Source organism: Solanum stenotomum, chromosome 2, assembly GCF_019186545.1.
Source record: "Solanum stenotomum isolate F172 chromosome 2, ASM1918654v1, whole genome shotgun sequence".
NCBI classification, from domain to species: domain Eukaryota; kingdom Viridiplantae; phylum Streptophyta; class Magnoliopsida; order Solanales; family Solanaceae; genus Solanum; species Solanum stenotomum.
The window spans coordinates 68,876,407-68,900,741 of NC_064283.1; the positions used below are offsets into that span (position 1 = coordinate 68,876,407).

The 24,335-nt window shown below is 34.4% G+C and overlaps 3 protein-coding genes across 4 annotated transcripts; 1 reads left to right on the top strand and 2 right to left on the bottom strand.

The window, feature by feature from the left end:
- Positions 1-292: 292 nt before the first annotated feature.
- On the bottom strand, positions 293-7,495 carry LOC125855290 (chromosome segregation in meiosis protein 3). Its single transcript, XM_049535001.1, has 5 exons — positions 7,101-7,495; positions 5,055-5,177; positions 3,290-3,398; positions 1,797-1,906; positions 293-661 (listed from the first exon to the last, which is right to left on the bottom strand). Exons 1-5 carry the CDS (start codon positions 7,440-7,442, stop codon positions 455-457), a joined length of 891 nt encoding a protein of 296 aa, XP_049390958.1. The 5' UTR covers positions 7,443-7,495; the 3' UTR covers positions 293-454.
- A 1,462-nt stretch (positions 7,496-8,957) lies between these two features.
- Positions 8,958-13,780, bottom strand: LOC125854824 (pyruvate dehydrogenase E1 component subunit beta-3, chloroplastic-like). Of its 2 annotated transcripts, none has more exons than XM_049534409.1 (4): positions 13,479-13,780; positions 13,137-13,249; positions 12,337-12,380; positions 8,958-10,097 (listed from the first exon to the last, which is right to left on the bottom strand). In XM_049534409.1, exons 1-4 carry the CDS (start codon positions 13,582-13,584, stop codon positions 9,125-9,127), a joined length of 1,236 nt encoding a protein of 411 aa, XP_049390366.1. In that variant the 5' UTR covers positions 13,585-13,780; the 3' UTR covers positions 8,958-9,124. The 2 variants fall into 2 exon arrangements, with proteins under 2 accessions (XP_049390366.1, XP_049390367.1); XM_049534410.1 differs by having other exon boundaries at positions 13,137-13,240; positions 13,479-13,777.
- Positions 13,781-17,673: 3,893 nt separating this feature from the next.
- LOC125856736 (ankyrin repeat-containing protein P16F5.05c) lies at positions 17,674-23,385 on the top strand. Its single transcript, XM_049536359.1, has 7 exons — positions 17,674-17,819; positions 19,183-19,259; positions 19,501-19,588; positions 22,240-22,304; positions 22,638-22,706; positions 22,774-22,823; positions 23,144-23,385. Exons 2-7 carry the CDS (start codon positions 19,185-19,187, stop codon positions 23,253-23,255), a joined length of 459 nt encoding a protein of 152 aa, XP_049392316.1. The 5' UTR covers positions 17,674-17,819; positions 19,183-19,184; the 3' UTR covers positions 23,256-23,385.
- Positions 23,386-24,335: the final 950 nt, after the last annotated feature.

Sequence of the window (24,335 nt, forward strand, 5' to 3'; positions counted from 1 at the left end):
TGTTGTGTTGAATTCATGTGCTCACTTAAGGTCTGTTATATGTTTGTATATCACTTGGCTTCGAGTGTCTATTGTTCGTGTTAACCCTTGTAACGTGTCTGCCTATGACAATAAAAGTGTACACATATCTTTTTCCTACCTCACCGAGACAATGAGGTTGTTGAAAGACCCTTGGTTCAAGTAGCACATAACAAAACAGTTGAAAAGGCAAATACCACATAAATAGGACAGAGCAACTAAGTCATTGCACATAATATGTAAAGCATAACAAAACATAAAATAACATAACATCAAGAGCAAAATAATGATTTAGAATTTAGACCAATCTCTTGAGTATTAACATTCAAGATAAAGGCAATTTTCAGTCATTTAATGAAGGAAAAAAACCTCATGAACAATTTACAATAAGGATATAGTAATAAGTTAGGAACTTCTATGGAGCTCTACGTAAAAACTATGTAGACTTGATATGAGTAGTTCGAGCAGCAGCTCTCTGCAATGCCTTCAACTTATTAGCCTCCATCCGAGCTCTTTGTTCTTCCGAGAAGTTAATAACCCCAGAACTTTTTGCTACATTATCTGGAGCCTGATTTACTGTATCGTTCCCTCCAGAAGATGTATCAGCAGCAACAATTTTTTGATTGGATGGTTGAGATGGCTCCTGCCAAATACACAACATAATATGGTTATCTGCTGCAGTAGGCAAGTTAAGGATGCTAGCGAGTAGTAATAGGTTGTAACCGAAGTTTGTATCGAATCCTAACAGTGCGGCACGCGAGACTAAAACTTATGCAAAGATAGTAGTCACTTGCCAGATAGGTAACTATGGGATCCAGTGATCAAGCAAGTTCTCTTCATATGATAGTATGATTGGAAGTTCTTTAACATTTTTTCTGTTCTTAAATAATTAGTTCAAACACAATAAGTGTTTCAAAAATGTTTCTGAAATAGCAATAAACCAAACAAAAATTGTTTTCAAGAAATGTTATATTAAACATTTCTAGCAAACTTCTCCAAGAATTATGTCCAAGAGCTATTCTCCTCAAGCTTCAACAAGTAAAAAAAAAAATTCAAGGAGCACTCCCTTGGATACACCCTGAAGAGCAAGTGATTTCCTGGTTTCTGCAGATCAAGCTTGATATTTTCCTTAAGCTCTAGCTACAGGAATAACCATAATCTACTCTCTGGTGTTCAGATAATTTGATACAGGTATACATAAGAAAGCACTAGAATGAATTGATTGAATCCCCTATCTGTTGCACTACCTTTAACGGTCTATATGGCAATTCCTCTGATGGCACATGGAGAGGCTAACTAGGGTAGGCAAATTGTTTCAAGGGCTGGGTTGATTTTTGGTCTCAACCTACGCAACTCACTTTCCAGGTGTACTATTGTGGAAGTGTACGTTGTATCCAACTGCATATAATTTCATAACAAGGAAACTAAATAGACAAGAAATAGGGTTAGTTTATTAGACCAGGGGTGATTCAATAAAAGGGGCTGCTGGGTCTTATTTTGGGTGTTAAGATGGCAATTTTATCCCATATACCAAGGGCATTGATATGAACCTGGTAGAAGTTTCGGGATCATAGAAATCTGACCGCATTACTTTGGCATCACTTCCAAAGCATTAGTGTATACTACTATTGTATGCTTCCTAGTAGGGAAATAATGATCACTGATTAGATGTAAGAATTGGGGTTAAGTATGCCAGACAAAGTAAACACTTAATAGTTATTTTTGGAAATAAGACAAACACTGGCATATAAATCTGTTGGAAGTTTCATTATGGTTACCTCAATTGCCTTCTCCCACATATCATTAAGCATGATTTCTTGATCATCTTTAGGATTTGGATTTTGCGTTGTAGCTTCTGGATAATCAGTTGGTTCTGAGTCCTTGAATTCTGCATACAAATATAGCAGAGATGCAATTTCTGATTTCAAATCCAAGCATTCATAAGTAGAAGAGCAAATTTATTTATGGATAACACATATCATGATTTCTTCTTTCCTATTCACAGAATCAACAAAAAGTGCACTTGAAAGTGACCGTCATGATTGCAAATGACTACCAGCATAAATAGGCATGTCACATTCTGTAGAAAAAATAATACTTAGTTTTGAAGACAAACATATGTATCTTCTCGAACTCTACAGGATTCAATGAAGTTACTTGTTCATCAAAGCAGTTCTTCAATGTTTAAAGCTATGTTGCTCGGACTCTCTAAATATACTGCCACACGCCCACACCCGTGTCGGATCCTTCAAAAATGAACTACTTTTGGAGGATCCGACATGCACCCGTCGATATCTTTGAAGAGTACGAGCAACATTGGTTTGAAGAGAAGGAAAGGGATAATATCTGTGTACATTAGACGTTGAACACTAGAATGTCAAGTTGGCCTTAAAACTGTGTACCCAAAAAAAAAACAATTTGTAACAAGACAGCTCTTAATTATCAAGTTTAACTTTTAGCCTAAATGTTTCGATCCCAAATAGTATGCAATCTTACATAATTAACAGATCATAGACACATGTTGTGATAGACAACTGAAGAATAAAGTACAAGCCGGTAAGATTTTAAAAAGGCCTTTTCCCCAGGCCCCAGGAAAACAACAGAGAAGTGGAATTATGTCGTGTAATAGTTGAGGATTAATACATAGAACTACTACAATTGAAACTTCAGAGAGTTAAACCAAAATGAAGCACTCTGCAATGAAAGAATCAAAATTCACATTTGATATATGTTAGTTTAATATCTCTTAAAATTACCAGACAGCTATATTTCCTCTTCCTGATTTAAGTAGGTAGCCATTTTGACAATATTTAGAATTTTGGATGAAGTTGAATAAGAGTATTCAGAAGTTGAAGTTGGAAAAGAGTACTTAGAAGTTGAGGTTGTGTTTGGACATAACTTGACTTGGATAATGTTTGTAAAAGTTGAAAGTTTGAGAAAAGAAACCTTCCTCAAAAAAAAATCTTTCTAAAAATGTTTTGAGAATAGAAACCATTATACCATTATTTCACTTGAAAAACTCCTCAAACCATTATTCTAAAACTTAAACAGTATTTAAAATATTAAAGTTAAGTATCTAAAATACTGAAGTCGTCATACTTTCAAACTTTATATACGCTTTGTGATACAAAAGCAAAGAGAGTGATACAAAAAATTTCAATGGAGGTGTCTAAAATACTGAAGTCGTCATATATTGCTGCTTTCTCAGGCTGGAAGTAATTTGAGATTAGAAATAAGAATACTTGAAGAATAGGAACTGATGGAGATGTACCCTGTTGATTTATTTCTTGTTCTTGTTCTTGTTCTTGTACTTGCGGCTCATACAGCTTTGCAGGATCCACCCCATCGGCAACCCTGTCTCGTAGTCCTTTCGTGCATAACTGTTCAAAGAAAAAGAAACCCTAGTAAGCTTGATAATTAAACATAAAATCTTTAACACTCATATCATGTGTTCAGTGAAGGTCATACAAAAAATTATCTTCCAATAATCATATATTGGGGAAGATGCCCTGTTGCAGCAAATGGAGAGAGACATATCTGGTTAAAAGTCCGCTATGTAATCCGTGTTGATTGAATATTAAGCTCATGTAACAGGCTTTCCATAACAGAATGCTATGTAGCGACAAGCCGACAAATGAAATGACTTGGTTAAGTTCTTATGGCGATCAAATTTGCGATGAAATCCTAAAGGATGATTTTGCACGTAATCATAAACATATGTGAAGTTGTGGCCCTCATTTATTCTGCTTTTATTCTTGCATAGTGTCGAAAGGGTTATAATGTTATATTTTTTCTTACAGGCTGTAGGATGCAGCTGAATGATTTGCTAAGCCAGATATACCCCAAAATGGCATGAGTGTGTCTCAAGGAAGCCTTGCAAGAATAACACGAGACCATAAACATCAGAGGACTTTTAAGTGATATGAAGTGATTTTTCAGGGANATCCTAAAGGATGATTTTGCACGTAATCATAAACATATGTGAAGTTGTGGCCCCTATTTATTCTGCTTTTATCTTGCATAGTGTCGAAAGGGTTATAATGTTCTATTTTTTCTTACAGGCTGTAGGATGCAGCTGAATGATTTGCTAAGCCAGATATACCCCAAAATGGCATGTGTGTCTCAAGGGAGCCTTGCAAGAATAACACGAGACCATAAACATCTGAGGACTTTTAAGTGATATGAAGTGATTTTTCAGGAATTGAAGGATGGCATTGCACATTATCCAATTGTTACTTCAAAAATGTTGTTGATATATCATCTTTTTCATGGTTTGATACCAAAACAAATAGTAAATGGCAGGAGAAGACACTAGCACAAAGGAGATGAACATCCTATAAAGTGTCATGATAACAAATTTACCACCATTAAGCATTAAGCACGTAAAGAGAGTTGCCAAGCAGGAAAAATTGAGTCTTACCTGATGGCCTTGTGGCTCAAATTTACTATAATGAGATATTTTGTAAATTATACCAAAGAGATTCAAGTTAAGAAATTGAAGTGTGCATATGCACAAAACTACAAAAAATAAATAAAAAATTAGCAGTTATTTTTAGGATTGTCCACCTAAAACAATAATTACCTCTTAGTTCTTATATGACAGAGAAGATGCTGATGATTAAGTAATGAGCTATCTATTCACAAAAATCAAACTAACACAATCAACAATCAAGAGAATATAAAAAATTTGGATGACTTCTTGACCACAGATGTTGTCAAGTTTACAAGATGCAGATACATTCTACTTCTCAAAACATCATAAAAGTATAGCAAAATAGATCTAGCATCTCGTTGACTTAGGGTTGAAGAGCATTGTTGGTATTTTATTTTCAAGACCGAATATTTTATTTATACATGTTTAAAGGGTCTCCATTTTCTAAGAAACTTCTCCTCCATATATTCCATTTAATCATGCTGGAACTTAGCTCTAGTGAAAGCAAAGAAATAATATTTTTAAATTGAAAGATAGTACACATTTCATGACAAGTATACCTAACATAACTGAATATCAAAGCTGGGGAAGTGAAAGCAGTTACCTTGACTCTCTTTGAGCCGCCAAGCTTTTCCACCTTGTGTATGAATTGATCAAATGAGTAATAAGGAAGCAAACCCGCATGCCATTCAGCATATAAGCCAAGTAGGTGACCCAAATCAGCAACCTGCACCCAGGTAAGATTGCACTATAAACAAATCACTCTGATGCTAGAGTACCACTAGTATAAGTACATATGCTTCCAAAATTGTTCATATTATAGCGCAAGAGTATAACTAAAAGGACTGTGTATCCTTAACCAAATTGATGGACTTAAGCATTATAACAATCGCCATCTTCATGCAAGCAATCAAACTTACCATCTTAAAGAGGCACAAGATGAATGATTGTGTACTTCTCTTTTCAACTTAACAAGTAATACAGAGAAAACAAGTTTAATTACTGCCACAAAATGTTTCAAGGAAAATAGAATTAATTCTACCTTAGTTGTCCCTTGGTTACTGAGAGGAAAACAAAGTGGTTTACTACAATGACATTGTCAAAAACATCACTAGTAGAATTAGAGGTCGGCACTCTAAACTTTTATCACCTGGTGGTAGAGCAATCTATATCAGACATGTCCTCTAAGCTCTACCTACTCATCTTCTCAGTGTTGTTTACCCTCCAAAATTGACTTTGGCATTTATTGAAAAACGTTTAGCTAGGTTTTTTTGGTCTGTCAAAGAAACTGGTAACAAGCACCATTGGATTGAAGACAATTGCATTGTTTTTTAAATTCGAACAGTGGTGGAAGCTCAGACCTCTAAATCTCTTTGGAGTGATTTCATGAAAGCAAAATACTGGAATAATCAACATCCTCTTGATGTCCAATGGATTAAAGGAAACTCCCAACACTGGAAATATCTTTGTAGGATCAAACACAATACTGAGAAATTTATTTATTGGAAACTAGAGAAAGGGGATATGACCTTCTGGTTTGATAATTGGTCTAGCTTGGAGCCTCTTATATCATCTGCTCCCTAGTGGTAGTGAACAAAGTCAAATAAAGCTCAATTCAGTGTTTAAGAATGCAGTTTGGCACTGGGAAGCTCTGTAATATCAACTGTCCACACTCCACAGAATATAAGAATAGGATCAGCAGCTTGACTATCAATCCTAACAGTAACAAGGATGATCTTGCTATCTGGACTGAAACTTCTACTGGGAAATTCAGCACCAGTTCAGCCTGCTAAGAAAATCGGGAATGTTTTTGCATGACCTCTGGGAATTGGACACAGACACAACTCTCTTAAAATGCTATTGCTCAACTGGTGGAACTTGAAGACTAAAAATCTCGTTGCAGCTTTTATAACTAAAGTTTATAATTTGTTGGGAACTATGGAGAGCAACGTGCAACAACAAATTTGAGGTGAAAGGCATTCAATGTACAGAACCAAAACTAACATACAATCTTGCAGGTTACACGGAAGAAATTTGGTAAAGCAAGGATAGGTGAAAACTGGAATAGCAAGGAAGAAATTGGTAAACCAAGGATATGTCAGGTGTTTGATACAGATATCCACGAAAGAGCTACTATCATGGTCAAACGGCTCATCCTCCTGAGATATCTATAAAGCTTAACAGTGATGGAAGTAGCATTTGGGGAAGATGTGGCGGTGGAGGAATAATCAGAGACAGCCAAGGCACAATTATTTTTGCTTACTCAATGAACTTGGGTCAAGGCACTAGTAACATTGCTGCAGCACAAGCTTTACTCTATGGATTCAAATGGTGTGTTAGCAGAGGCTACAACAGAGGATGGGTGAAAACAGACTCTCGACTACTCACCAAATGCATCAAGAGAGAATGGGCACTCTGATACAAGACTTGCAGAATTAAGTTGAAGAACATGGATTCACTCTCAGTCATAAAAAGGAATATCATCTACTTGCAGTTTAACAACACAAATGCAAAATAAATACAACAAAAAGGAACAAAAACATAGGAAAAGTATATATAGATACAGCAAACAAAATTTGTACTTCAGTGAATCAAAATATCTAGTCTCAGAGACAGAGGATGCAGTAACTTATTTGAAAGCACAAAGTACCTCATGACCACGACCACGATATTTGAAACCACGAGGAAAATGACGGAGAACGTATCCAAGTCCTTTATCAGAGAGAAGGATATCCGGTGTTAGCTTAGGCATTGACCTCGGGACTTTCTTCGGCTTAGAAGCAGAAGCTCCAGCAACGGCACCGGCACCGGCAACAGAACCGTCGCCGGCGTCGGATCCGGTCTTTGAAGCATACTTCGTCGTATTAGGATTAGATTTGTCTGAACTACTTGGATTGGACGGACAATCTCTTGACCAGTGACCTGGACGACCGCACTTGTAGCACCCGGTAGGCGCTGAACCGCCACCGCCGCCGCCGCCGGATTTCTCCATTTTCTGGTTTTTTGCTCTCTCTCGTCGAGATTTAGAAGGTTTTTCTGGTGTTTGGCGGGAAATAAAGGAGGGAAACTTTGAGATAAAGTAAAAGGATGGCTGGTGGGAATTTATTTTATTTTTCTGAAAAAAAAAATATATGAATTAACTATTTTTAGATTAATAAAAAACAATCTAGATTATATGAGTAAGAAATAATTAAAAAAATACTAAAATTCATTTGCTTATTTACTAAAACTAAATTAGTGATAAATATTTTTTTTTTTTTAAAATTGTGTTTTGCAAATGAAAACAAAACTTATAATCTAAAATATGAATTTATTTTTACAAAAATAAACATGCTAAAACTAATACAAAAAATATCAAAATTAAGCGCAAATTTTATGATACCTTCTTGGCTTAGGCTTCCAACGGAACAACATGACATTGCCGCCCCACCACTAGCAGAAGCTAAGCGCTTGAAAAGCACGCTAAGAAAGGTTGCTTATGCCGCTCTTTCTATGCAACAGTCCACTAGTAGTGGAAGAGAGGGTTACCGTACATACAAAAGTCTTACAGTTCTTACTGAAGCTCCTTCTTACCCATCAATCAAGTAGTACAAGAGCTGTATCTTATCTTATATCCCAGCGCTTCACCTTTTAAATTAATTAAGTAGATAGAAGAAAGTATTAATATATTCCATGTGTATAATAAAGGATTGAGACATCTCACGTAAGTAAATATAAATATGGAGTTTTTTTATATCTATGTCAATTTCTTTGATTTGGTTTGGATGAACTTTGCAAAGGCATGGACCCATCTTGAAGAACATATCAACATACTTATGAGGTCATCTCAAGAATTTTAAAAAATCCAACTTTTTCACCATCAGTGATATAAATGTTCATTTCTTATCATGATATCGAAGTCAGACTCATCAATTAGAGTCTTAAATCACAACCAAAACAAAACTAGAAAACCACATCCTGTCATATGATATTTAAATGTAAGACANTATGTCGCTCTTTCTATGCAACAATCCACTAGTAGTGGAAGAGAGGGTTACCATACATACAAGAGTCTTCCAGTTCGTACGGAAGCTCCTTCTTACCCGTCAATCAAGTAGTACAAGAACTGTATCTCATCTTATAGCTCAGTGCGGCGGATTGCCTTTTAAAGAAAGTATTAATATATTCTATGTGTATAATAAAGGATTGAGATATCTCACTTAAGTATATATAAAAATATGGAGCTTTTTTATATCTATTTCAATTTCTTTGATTTGATTTGGATGAACTTTGCAAGGATACCCATCTTGAAGAACATATCAACATACTTATGAGGTCATCTCAAGAATTTTAAAAAATCCAACTTTTTCACCATCAGTGATATAAATGTTCATTTCTTATCATGATATCGAAGTCAGACTCATCAATTAGAGTCTTAAATCACAACCAAAACAAAACTAGAAAACCACATCCTGTCATATGATATTTAAATGTAAGACAACTCCAGCTTTAATTTATCAAATAGAGCTAAACTTTAATGAGACAAAACAATGATAATGTTCCCATGAAGTCTTGTTACCTTAACAAAACATTAAAAATCCAAATACTATTTTGGTGCAGGTAGACAACAATGGACCAATCATCCCAGCTTAACTAGAACTTGTAAGTACCAAAAACTAAAATGTCTAGTAACAATCACTGGCAGAGCTGTTCTACTGCAGTAACAATCTGGGCAGGTTGGACAACGGTCCAGTTCTCTAACGTCCCAGCATATGGCGTTGGCACATCCTGTGAGGACAGACATATGATTGGGGAATCGAGATAGTCATGGAAGTTCTCGGTTATAGCAGCTGTCAAGCTGGCACCAATACCTCCTGTACGCATACATTCCTCAACAATGAGGACGCGATGAGTCTTCTTCACTGAATTCCCGATGGTGTGAAGGTCAAATGGTTTCAGTGACCTGATATCAATGACCTCGGGATCATAACCCTTGTTCACAAGTGTCTTAGCAGCTTGCATTACATGATACCTCATCCTGGAATAAGTTAGAATGGTAACATGCTCACCAGGTCGTACCATCTCTGCTTCTTCAAGATTCAACACATACTCTTCGTCTGGAATTCTTTCTTTCAGGTTGTAGAGCAAAACATGCTCAAACAGAATCACAGGGTTATCACTTCTTATAGCGGCCTTCATCAAGCCCTTGGCGTTGTAGGGGGTTGAACAGGCAACCATCTGGATTCCAGGAATTGACTGGAAATATGACTCAAGGCGTTGAGAGTGCTCTGCTCCGAGCTGTCGACCAACTCCACCAGGACCTCGGATGACGACTGGTATCTTAAACTGGCCACCAGATGTGTAGTGGAGCATACCACAGTTGTTAGATATCTGATTAAAGGCAAGAAGAAGAAATCCCATGTTCATTCCCTCAATAACTGGACGCAAACCAGTCATTGCAGCTCCAATGCCCATACCAGTGAAAGAGTTCTCAGCAATGGGAGTGTCAAGAACCCTGAGATCACCATATTTTGGGGCAAGGCCTTTAGTCACCTTGTACGAACCTCCATAATGACCGACATCTTCACCCATAACACAAACAGCGGGATCTCTGTCCATTTCTTCCTCTAGACCTTCACGGAGGGCCTCAAAGAGCAGTAGTTCATGCCTAAAGATGTACATTCAAACACATAAGTGATGCGATCAAGTAACAAGAAATCCAGATAAATAACAATCAGGTAAACAAGCAATTGGACAGTAATTGATATGGTTCCCACAACGATAGACAATTAAAAAAAAAGAGAGAGAGAGAAGAGAAAACAGTGCATATCCAACCAACCAACAGAGACCTATTCAATAATGTATGTTTAATGATTAGGCAAGCACCATTACAGAATTAATTTAGAACCACGGACATAATCTATCCCCAATAATTAGGAATACCCCATCAAGGAAGCACCAGCTAACCCAAATGCATCCATAGATAATGTTGGTTATGAGTCTTATGACCACCACCAAAACTTCACGAGCTCTTCAGTCCTTAAGTAACAGAAACACTCGAATCCCACAGCATGAATCTTATCCATTAGGAAGAAAATGAATAAGGGGCCTCTTTACTAGCTTCTGGTAGCCCTAATATTTCATGTAATTAGAACCTTAGAACCCAACAAAGCAGAAAGCAAAATCAAAGTCTCAGAGAGCTTGAAGTAGGAAAGGAAGCCAAATTTCCTATAAAGGATGTAACCTTCCTTTTGAACAACTCCTATGGAGACAGCTTGCCGAGAGTACAAGGACGTCAAAAGATCGACAAGATGACAATCTTCACAGGGATCTCTGATGTTAAAATATAAGATTGCTTAACCAGCTATCATGAAAACTTAGATCGTGACTTTCTCAGAGGAGCTAGTGCAAGGAAAAGAATTGACAACAATAAGTGCATCCACTTCAGATAACATCTCTTCTGTTATACACTTACGGAATATTAACTAACGTTATAGATTTAAAAATACAAACCTTTGGTTCAACTCGGTGTTTTCCATAAAACTGAATTTTAGTTCTCACCCCAACTATCACATATTTGTGTTATATTAACTGCCAAGATTCAAAGGTAAAGCTCTGATTTCTTTGTAAGGTTTAAAATTAAACTAGGGTTGACAACACTATTAGTAAGGGCCCCAGTGAATCGATATAAAGTTGAAGAGAATTTGTCTATCAAGAACAAATAGGAGATGATAAGATCTCAAGAGAGAGAGACACATTTCATGCTGATCTCTGTTGTTTCTCTTTGGGATCCTATAGTGGTACTCTTCTCTTCTTTTTGTTTGTGAGTCACATGACAAGTTCCAATCAGAAAGCAGTAAAATGGAGTGCAAGGTAGACTGCATTCTGAGAATTCAATACAGTTGTTTGCTCTTTGGCAGATTTTGGCGTATATGAAATTAAATAAATAATGACACAATCTAAGATTTCATCAGTTCCTTACGAGCTAGAAATACAAATTGATCTTTGTAATAGTTGTATAGTTTCAGCAACATCTTAGGTTTATTCTTAGGTTTATTTTTTTCTTTTCGATATTCAATCTCTTAGAGATGGAAATAACTTCAATAAAATATTTACAAAAAATTTCACGGCAAATAAAAACCTTATAAATTTGGAGCAAATAGTAGATGAAAAAATGGAAGTACCACAAGAAAAAAAGAGAGATAGACACGACTAATACCCTTATAACTCTTTTCTTAAAGGTCCATGGGAGACTTGCTTGGCTGAAACAGAAGATTCACTTAAAAGTATGTTTTTCCTCTCTATGTATGCCTGCTTTTGGTTGGAAACAGAGATTGAGCTTTTATTCATCATGTAGTCCTTCCTTTATTTTATTTTTATACCCCCCCCCCCCNGTACTAATCCAAATACCAAAAACATATCACTCCCACCATCATTCTCCTTACTTTGTTTCCGCTATCACAATGCAGAACAAAGAGGAAAATTAGACATGTTCATCGCAGGATGAACTGACATCATCTGAAGCAAAACAGCAAATGCTATTATTTTTTCTATTCCCTTTAAGAACACCGTCAAGATTATCAGCTTCCACTAAGTCATAATCCTACCAACCAAGCTTCTTTTCAAGCCAAGATTGTCAAACATTTCCCAAATCAGCCAAGATTGTCAAACATTTCCCAAATCAGCCAAGATTATCTTCTTTTTTTTATAAAAAAAAAAAGAACTAATCTAATCTGCTGACAAACTACACCTTGGACATGAAGTTTCACAAAACAAGTGATGATTAGAGACCTAGAAGACAAACATTACGAGAGACAAATGAAGTGGCAACTACAAGAAAGCAATTTGAACTATAAAGATATGTATGCATTGTATGTGTGTACAACTCAGAAGAGAAGTAAATATACCCTGGCTTTGATGAAGTAGAAGCTGCAGCAGTATCTTCTTTAGCCTGTAAAAGAATTAAAGAGACATTTGGCAATAAGTTTGCGCTTGTTTGGAGCAATCATCATAAATGATTAAAGTGTCATTCACAATACATAAAATATTAAGCCACACAACATCAAATCTCGAAGTCCAAAACAATAACATTTACTCAATTTGTTTGTGTTACTTCACTTTTTTGAAAAGTCCAATTTCTCTTTATTTTATAGTTGCCCTTTCCTTAAGGTTATTTTTGAATTGTGTCCACTGCAGTGCTCTAACTCTCTTATAGTGTACTACATTACATGAAAGGTCGTTCATGATTTCCCCTTCGCTCTCTTTAGCATTTTGGTTTAACACCACGCAGGCAGCTGGTACCTTCCCAGCTTCTTCATCAGATAACCTGCCAATTCAATGCCGGGATTGAAAATGGCATAGCGTTCCTGATAGAAAATGACCGTGGTCGTCCTTCTCTGGTTTGCCGGCCGATAAGATCTCTGAGATTGACGTTTCAAAAAGAATGGATCTTTCCTTTTTTAGCAACTCTTCAATTTAACTTTACACATAGCATGTTTAAGACCAAAAAATTAAAAGGCATTTTCATACATTCTACGTATCTTTAGTTTGAGGACACAATATTCAAAAGTATTCTTTACTTTTTAATACTTCGTGCAACAAACAAATTGAAATGGATGGAGTACTAATTTCTGCACATTTCTGCTAGTAAATGATTATATGCAAACATAAACGCACAATCATAATTAGAGAGTAAAAGAATACTAACAGCAACAGCATTAGTAATTAATTGTTCAGCTCTTCCTCCACGTCCATTCAAACCATAGCTCAAACGCCCATCAGATCTAACCACAAAAGTCCTTCCTTTCCTCTCTGCACCAACTACACAAACAACATGCATCAAAACCAAACCATAAAATTCCATCAAATGATTGAAATTATGACTAAATGTAATATACAAAATTATTTCAATGGACCAAATAATACTTGAAACAGATCAAAAACAAGATCAGATAAACCCAGAATATAAATAAAAAAAGGACACAAATTTAACAATACTAACAAAACCCCATTTCAAATACTAGCTAAAGATTCAAACTTTGCAACAAACCTGACAAAGATCTGCGAGAATTGGAGAAAAATGACTTCTTGATGTCCAAAGAATTGGCTGAGGTTAGTGCAGTAGCAGCACCAATTCCTTGTATAATAGCAGCCATCTAGAAAACCCCACGAAGAAAAATGGATTCTTGATTCAAACAAATGAAGAGAAAATGCAGTATAATAATGAGGGAGATGAAGAATCAAATATATATGCACACAGAATAGGTGAAAAGTTGGTTTGTTATAATAAAGAAAAAACGAATTCGGGCGGAGAGAACAAAGTGCAGATGGTGTTTGGCAAGAACTAAGTGAACCCTACCCCCTCCACACACACACCCCACCCCACCCCAAAATATTTAAGGCCCAAAAAAAAACTTAGTTTAGTAAATAAGTAATATATATATATATATATTAATTGAAAAAATCAAATCTTTTAACATTTTTTGAAAGAAAATTGGTAGAGATAGGAGTGAGTAAGTTGATAAGAAATTAAATCATATATTTGTATTCTCATAATTTGTATTTATTTTTTCTATATGTAAAAAAAATTGTGTTTCTCACTAATATATTTTCTAATTTCAATTCAAAAGTTTTAAATTGTCAATTATTTTAAATGTCACATTTGATTGATTCATATATTAGAAGATGAGTCTTTTTGTATCTCTTTTTTTTTTAATCAAGAAAACCTTAAGACAAATATTGCAATATTTAAAACTCGATGTATATGTGATCACTCCTTTACAATTTTAACTTAAAATCATACTTTTTATATAAGAGAGTTTAACATTTTGATTTTAGACATCAATTTTGAGTGTTTTTCTTTTGAGCTTGATCTTTGCTTGTATTTTTTTTACTGTCTGATGCTTGCGTGATGTGAGAATGTGCTCGACATATTTGTTAAAATCATAATTCATTTGGCCCAATGAGATTTGGGGGTGATGTGATATCTCTAAAATATACGATTGTTTGTCTTATATAATTGTTTGTCTATTTAGTCTTATAATTGATGTATTTGTTTATTTTATATGTCGCCCTTGAACGTATATGATGATTGGGCTAGAGTTACATTTTATATTCGGCAGAGACTCTCGACAATACGTTGATCCAGAGCCACCATCCATAGTCGAAATGGTAAGACGGTTGGATCAGAGTTATACTTGTAGTTATGATGTGTTGTTATTGTGCAAGATAGGATGATTGGGCTAGAGTTATTTCCCATAGTTTCAAATTTTGTTGTTGTGCATTACAATAGTATATCAGTTTGCATATCATCATTTTATCTTTTTAACTGACTTGCATCTATCTTCTACACTTCACATATTATTTCTCCTTGACATATTGTATATTTGTTTCGCATTAGATATATGTATTGCTTTTCACTTGCCCTAGGTACTAGATGGAGAACAAATCTAGACTTTACTTAATTTTTATAACTAACCTTGTTTTCTACACATACAATAGGTACACTTTAATTGAGAAATGAATCGTCCAACATCAAATCTTATTCAGTTTAAAGTGAGTTATGTTTTAGATCCGTGAAGGTCACATGCTTATCTATCTTCTCCATTTCTCTAGGTTGGGGGGTGGGGGGAGGTGCATACTCAACATCAATTTATATGTCATATTTTTTTGTTTATACGCCCCTTAAGTAATTATGTATTTTGACTATTATATTCTTTTAGTCATTTAAAAATATTATTTTCTTTTCAATAAATAAATAAAAAATTAATATAAGCAATCACAATATTAGAGTATGTTGTATGTGCTCTTCACTTATGGGTCGTCTGGTACAAACATTGATAATGCAGAGATTAGTAATGCAGGGATTAATAATGCATGGATTAGTAACTCAGGGATCAGTAATGCAGGAATTAGTAGTGCATGAATTATGTTTTGTCAAGTGTTTGGTTCATTACTTTCCACTTAATCTTGTGTTTAGTTTAAAACTCTACAAAAAAAATCTTTCCTATTATACCCTTGTGTTATTTGTATTTTGAGATTGTTTATTTCATGTAATTGGGTCAAGGTAGATAATCGCCAGACAATATTTTTTTAGGATTATATATTCCATTTATATATATATATATATATATATATATATAATTGTTATTAATTTTAAGGTGTGATATAGCACAAAAGAGATCCTTGATGGCACGGTGTATTTCTAATTTTTGTTGATCAAATATATCTTAAACTTAACATAGATTTAAGACTACTTAAATTGTTCAATACCTAAATCTTATTAAAAAATAATAAAAATAGTTCAAGTGGTTAATCGACAAACTACCTTGAATAAAAAATATTCAAAAAAATGGAGAAAAAAATATTAGTGAAATAATTAAATTACACTAAACAGATTTGGAGAATTAAAAAGAACATGTATAACCATTCCAATATAAATAAAAAGAAAATTAAATTACAAAAGAAATTTAGGAAAAAGAATAAGGGGATAGTTTTGTCATTTAGGGGTCTTATCCAAGGTTTGTTATTAGTTATCCCTCAATTTTCTAGGAATAAGATAAGACCATATATGTTGGATAAGCAATCCATGGATTAACTTAAATAAAGTAACCAAACAATGTATTAAATGGACTAAATTTTAATCCATAGACTATTTTAAGACTTTCAAGAATAATAATTATTACATGCCAAATTGAAAAAATATACTCAATTATGTTTTGATTTTCTCAAGTAAAAACTATTTTACGTTATCTATTTTTAGTGAAAGTAAAATGACAAGTGATCTAAAGGAATATAAATTTTGAATTGCATATGAATTCAATAAAAACAAGTCCTAATTTAAACGTCAAAATGAAAGACTTCACATTTTTAAGGGACATTATATAAGATATAATAGTAAAAAAGAGATAAAATGTCATAAATAGTTTATTAACTTAGGCGTAGGTCTAAAATAATCTCTTAACTATATTTTTATCAGATTTAGTCCTTGTACTATTCAAAAACTTGTTAGATTTAGTCCCTCAACTATACATTTATCTGTTTTAGTCCTTTAATTATTTAAAAACTTATCAGGTTTGGTCTCTCGCCATTTTTTATACAAATAACTCAGGTTTATACTAACAAAATTCATGTCTCGAGAAATTAAATTATTGAGCCATTTTTTTTGGTTATTTCTCTTTCTGCGCTACTTTTTCTTCAAATTATCCTACCTTAACCTCAACGATTCAAAATAAAATTCACGAGATAAGAAAATAGAAATCATAATTTCATTCAACATACAATAAAATAAAGCATATTATTGCTACTAGTGACTTGAATATGCTAAATTTTATTATAAAAAAAGAAAAAAAATTATTACCCGTTAAATTAAATCCAAATTTTGTACTCCAATGACTTTATTGAAGGAAATTTGTTTGATTTTTCAGAGTATGAAATTTATAAAATGGTAGATTTTTAACTTTTTATTTTTATGTTTTAATAGATTGATTTTATTATTTTATTCATTGTATTTTATGTAGAGAAATTTGAGTTATAAGATCAATTCTCTTATTTTTATTTTGCATGTAAAATAAAATTTAAAAAAATCGCACAGATTATGAATAGTTAACCGCCAAAGAAAAGAACACAACATATTCAAGATTTCAAGTCACTAGCAACACTTATATGCTTCATTTTGTACTCCATTGATAAAATTAGGATTTATATTTTTTTCCTCATTAATTTTATTTTGAATCGTTGAGGCTATTGTTCTTTTCATTAGAGTAATTTGAAGAAAAAACAGTGGAAATAGAGAAATAACTTTAAAATGGGTTAAATATTTAATTTCACGAAGAGTTCTGTTAATACAAACCTAAGCTATTTGTATTATAAAAAAAATAAAGATCAAACCTGATAAGTTTTTGAATACTTAAAAGACTAAAACCAATAAGTGTATAGTTAAGAGATCAAAATTAATAAGTTTTGAATACTTAAAGAATTAAAACCGATAAGTGTATAATTAAGAAATCAAAACTGATAAGCTTTTGAATAGTTAAAAAAATTAAATACGACAAAAATATGGTTATGAGATATTTTTGACCTACTCTTATAATTTAGTTAAGGGAGTATTTATGACCTTTTACGTTAAAAAGAAAAAGTAAAGTGATTTAAAGGAAATATAAATTTTAAATTATATGAGTGTTCAATAAATGTAATTATACCTAATTACACCAAATTCAATTATGATGATAAATGGGGTTTAAATATTTACACATGAATTCATATTAAGGAGGGGTTATCATCGCTGTGCACTACTCATCAGTTTCGCCCGCCGTCGCCGTCACCGCCGTCTCCATCACTATACCGTCGAGCCCTATTGCTGCAACAACGCAAAAGGAGCCCTTAGTATCAGGTAATTTCTCTCTCTATTGTGCCTCCTTTTTGCATCTGCTGCCGAAAATCATTCCTTGTATATATCAAGCAACCAAATTCAAAGTAGTAATAGCATGTGAATGAACTGGGTTGAGCAGTTTCAGGTTAAATTTCCGGCACAGACAGAATATTTCTTCTATCTGTTTTAGCATTTGTGCATAGAGTTACCTGTTACCATTTGCTGGTGGGAGGGAGGTGACTCAGGTGACAAATATTTCGTGGAATTTGTTGAGGTGTACTTAACCTTGCCTGGATGCCACACTTACCAAAATAATAGTAATCTAAGAAGTAATAGTGATACATCTCAACCAGGTCCAAGGAGACAGACTAGGTTAAAGAGTTGAATGATTCAAACACTTGAGGGATTATTTGATTGGTGGGAGGTGATAGGTATCCTGTGGAATTAGTCGAGGTGCGTGCAAATTGGCTCCGCACCACGATTATCAGGACAAAAAGTCCAAGAAGTAATAGTAATACATCTTGACAAAGTCCTCAAGGAGATGGGCTAGAGGTTGAAGAGTTGAAATATTCAGACACTTAAGGGGTCATTTGGTTTGTGAACAGTTTGTGTGATTACAATGTGGGGATTACGGCGATTAAATAATAACTAGATTATTTAGCGGGTGTTCTTTTATTGTTAGATCTTTGGTTCATTGGACTGAAAATGTGATTTACCGGGTATAATTTGAATCATGTGTTTGGTTTTATGAACTTCTATTTTCAATCTTAGTCTTGGGTTTCTTGAAGAACTTTGGAAAAAGAGTTTTGGAGGAGGACATATGTCACTTTCTTGTTTTATCTCCAGGATTATTAATCTTGGTATTGTTGTCTATATTGATTGTGGCAAAAGAATAACACTTGTTGTTTAACTAATCATGGGATTACTTATAACGGAATAAAATGTCCTACATTTATCCAAGATTGTAATCTCTTATCCTTGTAACCAAAGTACCAAACAACTAAGTTAATTTTTCCAATTGCCTACTACTTATTGGATGTGCAATTGAGTTGTAAAAGATGTCAAGTGGATGTGCGAGCAAGTTGGCCCAGCTAATACTTGTATTTAGAAGAAAAGAAAATGGTCTGCCTATGCTTCTGAATTCTTAGATCTAGTGGGACCATGGTAGACTGGTGGCTACAGATGAAATGGAATCTATAAATGAATCCAACTATTTCGGAATCTACGTGTAGGTGATTGATGTTATTCAATAATCCAACTTAACCAAATGACTTTTGACCCCAATTCTGATACAGTTGCTAAAGCCATCTGCAAAAAGTTGATCTGTCTTTCTATCTCTATTTCTCTCTTTAATCACACATAAAGTTGTTTTGGAAATTGTCAGGTATGGGAGCTGACGAGGTTACAGTGGAGCAGACTCTTTCTGGAACAACGTCTGAATCTATTGAAGCCTTGCTTGAGGTACCTCAAGTTAGCTTATGTGTTTATTTTATGTTGACCATGATATACCCATAGTCTTGATTTACAGAACGAGTGAAAAACTTAATCACTGCAGTAGATATAGAAGTCTGCCTAACTTTGAACTTCTATGAATTCCAATTTTAAGTAAATAAAATTTACATTCAATTTGCACCCAAGTGGCATAGGCTTTTTGCTTGAGTTAATGCTCTTGATCTCTCAATCATTTGTTCTCTATTAACAGGCTGCCAGATATGATGATTTGGATGATGTCATGAGCTTAGCATCTTATGGTGTTTCTCTTGATTCAAAGGATTCTGAGGGACGAACAGGTTTAAGTTTTTGAAATGACTTATTTTATGATTTGGTAGCTACCCTATCTGAGACTATCATACCTCTATACTTCTCATATACCTTATTTGATCATTTGATGGCTAGTCAAGCAGAGAATATCATGTGACCATCTCAATAAAAAACTTAAGCAGTTAGAGAGAACATTTTTAATTGCCTATATTATTATGTCTCAACAAGCTCTCATGTGTTGGCGTGGTTCCTTTTCATGGGCCAAACACGTGAAAAGAAAAATCATATTTTTTATTTTTGGGTGTTGGTGAGATTTTAACTCGTGATCTTTGCCTGCTCTAATATTGTGTTGAAGCGGACGATCATCTTATTTAAAAGCTTTAGCTAGATTGTTTAGAGACTGATAGGTTTGGCAGAACACGATGAGTTACTTCAGGATTAAGGTAGGAAAATTAGAGAAGGGAATTTTCTCCAGTAGACCTGGAATCTATCATGGTATTGGAGATCAACTTGGCAATTTCTTCATTTTTTGTTTTTGTTGGAAGAAGTTCTACAATTTGGAAAAACTTTTGGGTTGACATTTGAGCAACAACAACAACAACATACCCAGTGGGTTGACATTTGAGCACAAGTCAATATTTCGTGAAGGTGTAACCTTTTACTACGGAAGTTCAACTTCTAAGTTTTATACTTTGTAGAATTGCCAAACAATTTCTAGAAAAAATATAGGTTGCCTTTATAACTGGAGGCAACACATATTACATGTTTTCAGGTGATGTAGTCCGGCTTTCGGCAAGGTTATGTTTATATAAACAAAAGGTGCAATTGGGTTTCTTCATTCAGGAATTGGATTTAAATATATTAGTGGGTGTCTGGACAACATTTTACCATGGTTGTTTTTATCATGATATTAGAGTCAGACCATCCGATTCTTGGTTACTTGATGTTGGACTCCCATGTAATATTGTCCACGCACCAAAGGTCCAGTCCTGATTTTTTACAAGATTGTAGTATCTTCAATAATCAATAGCGCTATGTTACAACAACAAAACAAAACTGAGAAGTCACATCCTTCTATGGTCACCTAACGGAAAAAGTTAAGCAAGACAGAGAATTGCAAACTAACATTATCAAAGTGGGACTTCCCTCAAATTATTTTATCAATATTAAAGACCAAACCAAGATTAGAGTTACCTGTGATTTTCTTGTTTCATGAAGATAAGAAATGGAGGGGTTTGGGTATGGGTTATGAGTTTCTTTAATCCTATATAAGCTAAATCAATCTTTTTATCTTTTTTTTTTTGAGAATTAATTCAATTTTTTATCTTATAAAGCCAAAGCACTCTCTTTTTGATTATCTGGTCATACATGTGGAGAGTCATCTTAAAACATACATTTGGAAGTAGCAAAAACTTCATGTTTCTTTTCTATATTGGTGAACTGTACAGAAAGTGAGAAACCATGAAGTTAGTTGTTCAACTCTCAAAATTTCACTAAACACGACACCTTATGATTTAGTCTTCATTGATGTGCCTTTAGTATATTTTAAACTTATTTTTTAGAATTGAGAAATCCCTGAGGGCCAATGGCACATAGTTAGAAACTCGGTGGATGATGGGTTGCTCCTCAACCCTTCTCCACTTAAGTACCAGGGTTTTGTATGCAACAAGGTTTAGACCCGTGACATGCCTAACCCACACAACACATGCTACATTATTACCACTATACCAAAGCCTCTGGCGTGGGGTGGGGGATTAAACTTATTTCTGAAGTCAAATATTTAGTAGTGTTATATAATTCTTAAATTACATGTATATAAAAGGTGAATTTCAGAAGGTTCAATACACAAAAACTTCCAGTAATTTCACAAATTTAATGGACATCTTTCCATTTTGTTTTTTTTTCCCCAAAGTTATGAACTTCCTCATAAGGATAGTCTGTTTCCCTCGGCAATCAATGGCAACATAGTCACGATGGTGCAGCAGCTGGAGTGCCTACTTGCGAGATCAAGTTTTCTTGATTGTAGTAAACCAGAAGACCAATGACCAGCCGGTTTAACAAGTTCTGACTTCTGACCACAGGTTGACCCCGTCTTTCAAAATTTGAATTTTGAGACCCCACCCTTTTGATTGTCTACATTTGGATGCCAAGTCTGATACAGGCAAGCCAACTGTTATAAACTGCGTACCTTCTATGTTGATTGAGTTGAGTTAAATTCGGAATAACAGTGGTATTTAGACAAGCTTGTGTATAGCTCGGTTATTCCACGGGGTACCTACTACCTTCCACCAACACCAAAACGGGTAATTCTGCCTACGAAGGTTTAGGCATATGAGAAGAAATCACTTAGTATTTTTTTATTTTTGCGCTTATCCTTAGTTTTCTTCCACTTCATTACCCGTTAGGCCACATCTTAGATTTTGGTATATTTGAATATCTACCATATCTGAGGTTCTAATTCTTTAACTACATACGTATCTAGAAATATTTGGTTAGTAATATGAAGAATTTTATGTGGTCAGTTGTGTATCTGCCATACCTTGAAGTCCTAAGTTTTGAATTATATATTCTGCCTGAACTAGTAAATTTCTAACATGACATGTAGTCCTTATAAAAAAGAATAGGCTCCTAATATGACATGATGAACTAACTTCTTGCTTTGACTATTCAATATTTGCAGCCCTTCATATGGCTTCAGCAAATGGGCATTGTGGCATTGTAGAGTATCTTATTCGTAATGGAGCGGTGAGTGGACTGCCCCAGTTATTTGCATTATTACATATCTGATCATATCTACTGGTTTACATACTTGTTGATATGTTCTAACGGTCTCTCTTTAATGAATAATCGTTATTATCCGTTTCGCTGAAGTAAACGGTGTTGTACACTTGAGTGCATTTCTGATCATTGGGCAAAAGATTTTTTTTTTTTTTATGTAAAATTTGAGTCAGACATTGGAGGACTACCTGACTATCAATATTTGTTCTTTGTGGTGGATCTTTTGACTTCTCTTATCCTTTGATATGTTTAGCTACACATTGAGTGATGAAACATGATTAATCTAATTCTTGGTAACAGGATGTTAATGCTTCCAATGTGGAGAAAAATACACCTCTTCATTGGGCTTGTCTAAACGGACATATCGAGGTAAATTTTGCATTACTCTTGGAATATAAGTCCCTATCATCCTTTAATTTATATGACGGCTTGTCAGGTAGTGAAGACCTTAATCCTTGCTGGTGCAACTGTCTCAGCCTTAAATAGGTGATGTATTTTTACCTTGTATGGATTTGCAGATCATCTATATAATAATAATAATAACGACAAAAAAAAAGGCAGCTTGGTGTACTGAAGCTCCTGCTTTGCGCGGGGTCTGGTAAAGGGCAGGACCACAGGGGTCTATTGTAAGGCTGTGTACAATAGACCCTTGTGGTCTGTCCTTCATCGGATCTTGCACATTGCGGGAGCTTTAGTGCATCGAGTTTTTTTTTTTTTTTTTTTAATTATTAATAGATTTGCAGATCAAGTATGCTTTTGCTTCTTCTGCTTGTGCTCTTCACTGAATTTTGTTTTGCTTGTTTTAGCCATGAGAAGACTCCAATCGACGAGGTCGTGTGTAGGGGTAAAATGAACGTCATCGATGCGATCAACGAGGCGGTAGCACAACTTGAACTCACTGGCACAACGGTATCATAAGAAGTCAAAATTTTACTTGTACATTTTTCATGTGAGGATGCAAAAGTCTTGCTGGTGGTCACTATGTACAATGTTTTCTAATAACTTAAATGGCCTCTCTTTCAAGTATTATGTAAGGTTTGAACTTCTAGTGTTCTCTCATATCATATTTGGTGACTAAGTTGAAAATGGCAAATGATGCATACTCCATTATGTTTAGTATCAATTTCCTTGACCAATTTATCAAGTCATTTCTACAAGGACAGCTTTTCTTTTATCAGTTTGAAAGTTGAGGGATTCTGAAATGTTTGGATTTTCCAAAACTCCATAGACATGCAGAAGAAAAATGCTAAACAGATTCATTTTGGTCAAGAGGAACGAGAAATCTCTTTATGATAAATAGATTCATTTTGGTAGTTTGTTATTACTGGTAGTTCCTACAAAGGATTGGACTAATGACGTATACAATACTTGAATTCTTGATGTAGATGCTACATATGTTCTCATCCTCATTTGGTCATCTATGGTGTCATTTGGACAACGTTGAAATCTAATCCATTCACAATGCTAGTAATTTTAGANCAGCTTAAAGTAGCCTCTCTTTCAAGTATTATGTAAGGTTTGAACTTCTAGTGCTCTCTCACATCATATTTGGTGACTAAGTTGACAGTGGCAAATGATGCATACTCCATTATGTTAGTATATCAATTTCCTTGACCAATTTATCAAGTCATTTCTACAAGGACAGCTTTTCTTTAATCAGTTTTGAAAGTTGAGGGATTCTGAGATGTTTGGATTTTCCAAAACTCCATTGTAGGGGTGTGCAAAAATCGAACCGAAAAAAATGTTACTGGGTTATTTGGTTAATGGGTTTTTAATGGTTTTATAAAAAAGAATTATTGGGTTATCGGTTTGGTATCGGTTTTTAATATTGGTTTATTGGATAAATCGATATATTAAGACAATAGTAATTTACAATATCCTTCATAAATATTAAATATTAATAATTTAACATAACTAGACACTATATTAGTACTCTACACTACGGTCTACACACTTCACACGTCACAGTACTTCTACTTCACATAAGAAATTCCATAT